This window comes from Nansenia antarctica (assembly GCF_963989245.1).
Source record: "Nansenia antarctica genome assembly, chromosome: 15".
Lineage (NCBI taxonomy): Eukaryota > Metazoa > Chordata > Actinopteri > Argentiniformes > Microstomatidae > Nansenia > Nansenia antarctica.
In genome coordinates this window covers 16,092,909-16,097,908 of record NC_137685.1, presented here as the reverse complement: position 1 = coordinate 16,097,908, position 5,000 = coordinate 16,092,909, and the positions used below count along the sequence as shown (strand labels likewise).

At 48.4% G+C, this 5,000-nt stretch overlaps 2 protein-coding genes across 2 annotated transcripts in view; one reads left to right on the top strand and one right to left on the bottom strand.

Moving 5' to 3' along the window:
* Window positions 1-513, top strand: part of LOC308171178 (MAP kinase-activated protein kinase 3-like) — a gene marked incomplete at both ends in the record, with an annotated part of 8,244 nt that extends 7,731 nt beyond the window's left edge. The window contains 2 exons of the mRNA XM_080546033.1: window positions 34-213; window positions 460-513. Coding sequence (XP_080402159.1) covers window positions 34-213; window positions 460-513 — 234 coding nt within the window. The remainder of the gene's footprint in view (window positions 1-33; window positions 214-459) is intronic.
* Window positions 308-5,000, bottom strand: part of LOC308171177 (uncharacterized protein) — a gene marked incomplete at its 5' end in the record, with an annotated part of 16,008 nt that continues 11,315 nt past the window's right edge. Inside the window, 3 exons of the mRNA XM_080546032.1 lie at window positions 308-2,598; window positions 2,860-2,964; window positions 4,855-5,000. The exon at window positions 4,855-5,000 is cut by the window's right edge and continues 91 nt beyond it. Coding sequence (XP_080402158.1) covers window positions 1,993-2,598; window positions 2,860-2,964; window positions 4,855-5,000 — 857 coding nt within the window. The 3' untranslated portion in view covers window positions 308-1,992. The remainder of the gene's footprint in view (window positions 2,599-2,859; window positions 2,965-4,854) is intronic.

Sequence of the window (5,000 nt, the reverse complement as noted above, 5' to 3'; positions counted from 1 at the left end):
ACCCCCCCCCCTCGTGTTGTGCTCTGGCTACAGGAGGAAATGACCAGCGCTCTAGCCACCATGCGTGTGGACTACAACCAGGTGATGATCAAAGACCTGGATACGTCCAACAACCCCCTGTTACAGAAGAGACGCAAGAGGCCTGCTCCTGGGGCCGTCGAGGAAGGAGAGGGAGGAGGAGAAGGAGGGGACGGAGGGGGAGGAGGAGGGGGTGTAGGAGGAGGAGGAGAAGGAGGGGGTGGAGAAGGAGAAGGAGGAGGAGGAGGAGGGGTTTGTTACAGCCAGTGAGAAGGAGCGGGGTGTTATTACCGATGAGGTGGCAGCACTCTGCCCCCTATTGGCAACAGTCAGTATGACACAAGATTAAGGCTTAGAAGAGAGTTTTGTCTCCTCTTATGCTTTACTCTTTCCAGCACCAGCACATATGAGATCAGTAAAATTGTTGCTTTTCTTTTGCAGATGCTGCTGTCATTTGATACAGAGAAGATTAGCATGGCCCTGGCGCACGGATGACACGCACAATCGTGAAGCGTTCCTAATTTTCCTAATTGCTAATGTGTTTTAAATAATCTTTTAACATTTTAGTGTTGGGAGTTATACATGCATACAGCTCTGGAAAAAAGGACACCACTGCATCCGATATCAGTTTCTCTGGTTTTACTATTTATAGGTAGGCTATGTGTTTGAGTGAAATAAACAGTTTGCGAAGCAATTCCAGCAGGTGGGGGTGCAGCCCAATGTAGCCGGGCCGGCCGGGGCCACGAGGGAGAAGAACGGGGAGTGACATAGAACACGCAGAACACATAGAACACGTAGAACACATAGAACAGGTAGAACACATAGAACACATAGAACACATAGAACACGCAGAACACATAGAACACAGAGAACACATAGAACACGTAGAACACATAGAACACATAGAACACATAGAACACGTAGAACACATAGAACACATAGAACACGTAGAACACGCAGAACACATAGAACAGGTAGAACACATAGAACACATAGAACACATAGAACACACAGAACACATAGAACACAGAGAACACATAGAACACGTAGAACACGTAGAACACATAGAACACATAGAACACATAGAACACGTAGAACACGTAGAACACATAGAACACATAGAACACGCAGAACACATAGAACACGTAGAACACATAGAACACATAGAACACGTAGAACACGTAGAACACATAGAACACATAGAACACGTAGAACACGTAGAACACGCAGAACACATAGAACACGTAGAACACGTAGAACACATAGAACACGTAGAACACGCAGAACACATAGAACACGTAGAACACGTAGAACACGTAGAACACTTAGAACACGTAGAACACATAGAACACATAGAACACATAGAACAGGTAGAACACGTAGAACACATAGAACACGTAGAACACGTAGAACACATAGAACACATAGAACAGGTAGAACACATAGAACACGTAGAACACATAGAACACATAGAACACATAGAACATAGAACAGGTAGAACACAATCATTTGCCAATGATTTGTCAGGGCAAATGTGTAACTGTGTTATGTAATATAATGTTTAGAAGGCATACTGTATCTTGCAATCCTTTATAACCATGAGCCTGAATACCACATCAATGAGCACATTATGCAGAAAGCAAGCACCAGACGATGGCATTAGTTTGGGGGGTGGGGGGTGGCAGACACAAACAATGGATGCAGGTTATTCAGAGGATTTGTGTTTAATAAAATAGATAATAAAATGCTTCGGTAGGATTACAAAACACACTGAAGTGGGGATTATCGTGGCTTTCAAATTCTGCAAATTCTTTCAAATGTCTCTGATCAATGTGGCAAGACGTTGAGACTGTAAAAAATGTCGGACCCTCTCCGTTCTCCTCCACCGGTGACATCACTGTGGTTTGGACTTCACAGCTGCTCGGAGTTTAATGTACATTTGTTCAAAATTCTGAAAGGAAATTGAGGACAAGGTTAGTGTTTCCACCTGATACTCATAATGGCATGTAGGGCGGGTGGTAGAGAGAGATGTAGGGCTGGAGGATAGAGAGAGATGTAGGGCTGGGGGATAGAGAGAGATGTAGGGCTAGGGGGTAGAGAGAGATGTAGGGATGGGGGATAGAGAGAGATGTGGATTTGGAGGTTGTGAGTTCGACTGTATGTCTCTCTGTCTGTCTGTCTCTCTGTCTGTCTGTCTGTCTGTCTCCCTGCCTGCCTGCCTGTCTGCCTGCCTGTCTGTCTGTCTGGCTGGCTGTCTGTCTGTCTGGCTGTCTGTCTGTCTGTCTGTCTGTCTGTCTGTCTCCCTGCCTGCCTGTCTCCCTGCCTGCCTGCCTGCCTGCCTGCCTGCCTGTCTCCCTGCCTGCCTGTCTCCCTGCCTGGCTGTGCTCTAAGCCTTAAAGAGGATTTCTCCGTGGGTCCTGAGCCTGACTGACCTGGCCTCCTCCCCTTGCTGCCGGAGTCCTTGTTGAGCATCTGCTGGTGGACCTTCCTCTGCTCCTCCTGCTCCTCTATCTTGGCCTCCTTGTGGATCTGCTCGATGGTCTTGGGGCCCTGGTCCACCCGCCTCGACACCCAGTTGTGCTGCACCGCGGACCAGAGACCAGAAAACCACCACCGTTAGAAGACGCGCACGCATACACATGCACACACACATACACATGCACACATACACGCACACACACATACACGCACACACATACATACATACACGCATATGCACACACACATACACATACACATGCACACACACACACGCACGCGTACACATGCACACACACACACACACACACACACGCACCTGTACACTCACACACACACACACACACACACACACACACTCACCAATCGCAGGTCGATTATGTCCTGCAGCATAAACCGTATCCGTGACGATGTCTTGCGCTCCTTGATGATTTTCTCCATGTCATTGAAGTAAAGGTCCATGCGTGGCTAGGGTGAGAGAGAGAGAGAGAGAGAGAGACAGCGAGGGGTCAAGGGTCATTTCCCAAACCATCAACACAACACCGTCATCTTCCCACCAGCTCCTCCAGCAGGACAGCAGGACAGCAGCCACAGCCATTTCCTCTCATTACACCCAATTAAGCAACTGTGCAACTTTTACGACTTGGAAGAGAGAGAGAGTGGTTCTGTTGCTCTACTGCCCCACCCCCCCCCCCCCCCCAAGACCCAACAGAGCCTTTTAGGGGGGGCACGATGGAACAAAAGACAGAGCGGTGTTCGAGTGCGTTTCCTTAGGTTAGAGGTATTATAACTGTCAATTTATAGTATATATATATTATAGTATATATATATATATATATACAAATATATATTTAAAGCCTGATCTTATGACGGCCAAAAGCAAGCAAAAAGGGGGTCAGCGATGTTGTGAAAACACAGTGGTGTGAGCAGATCAATAGATGTATTTACTCTATCGACCGACATAAAAAAATAAAAAAGGAAATGTGAAATCTATTTTTAAACAATAATAACAGTGAGCTATAATGTCTGGTTCCTTTAGGGAAATCAAAATCCCAACTCAGTCAGGAAGTCCAGAACAGAGGGAGAATCAACACCGGCGGAAATGAAGGAAAAAGGGATGATGTTACCAGTTCTCAGTTAAGTCTGTGTGAAAGTGAATCCCATGAAAAGGGACAAACAGTTGCAACAACTTTAAACTGTAACACAATGGGCCCGGTGTCCCAGACAAGACGTAAGCCTAATCCTAGACTAAAAAAGCATCTTCAATGGAGGTTTTACATTGAAAGTGTGATCTAGTCGAGGACTAGGCTTAAGCCTTTAGTCGGTGAAACCAAAGTGTCCTAGCACCAAACAGACGTTTTCCGGCCAGCACGTCTTCAGTCCATCTCTTCTATGCCCCCCCCCCCCCCCCCCCCTCTCCACACTGCCACAAAATCCACCAAACCAGGAAGCACCCTAACTGGGGGAGGGGGCTGGATGGATGGTTGGTTCCTCATCCACCATAGCTGTTGAAACAGCTACAACTGAAAGCAGCTATGTGAAGGGAAACCATCTATCCGAGCCAGCATAGTGCGGTTGCGGAAAAAAGTTTGTGCGGTTTGCCTAACCATAAACACTGCGTAAAAACCCTCTCCAAGACATGACTCCCTATATCAAACGAAGAGAACCATATTTTCATTCCATGTCTCACCACCACCACCACCACCACCCTCCTCCTCCCCCCCTCCCCAACGCCTCACAACTGTGTCCCCCCACCCTGTCTGGTGGTGGCAGAACAGAGGATGGGGAAAAAACTGGCGGCCATGCTGGCCAATCCCTCCCACCCGATGTACTGCGAGCTGGCAGGGATGAGGAGCAAGTTCAGCCACAGATTTGTTCTCCCCCGTCAAAGTACAAAAAGATTTGGACAGTCCTTTATTCCAGCTGCACTCCGACTCTACAACCAGGCCCTGCAGGGTGGGGGAGACCTGGAGCTGGAACTTTTGGAACTTTTTACTTATTGAGCCTGCACTGTTTTATGTATTTTATTGAATGTTTTTCTGTTTTCTGTACTGAATGTTTTCTGCCCTAACTGAGCTGTTTGACAACAAAATTTCCCCATTGGGGACAATAAAGGTTTTCAATCAATCAATCAAAAGTCCAACTCACCCCTGCCGCCCCCTCCCCCCCATGCCTCACACCCCCTATCTAACCCCCCCCCCATGTCTCACCACCACCACCACCACCCTCCTCCCCCCCCTCCCCAACGCCTCACAACTGTGTCTCCCCACCCTGTCCAACTCCCCCCATGCCTCACCCCTGCCTCCCCCCCCCCCCCCATGCCTCACACCCCCTATCTAACACCCTCCCACGCCTCACCTTGGTCTTCTCAAAGTCCAGGTCCTTGCCGATGGTGGAGAACAGCCTGCAGAGACACTCCAGGGACTCCTGGTCGTGGTTCTTCAGCAGCTTCACCACGCAGTCGTGCATGATGGCCTCCGTCAGCATCTTCAGCTTGAACAGCT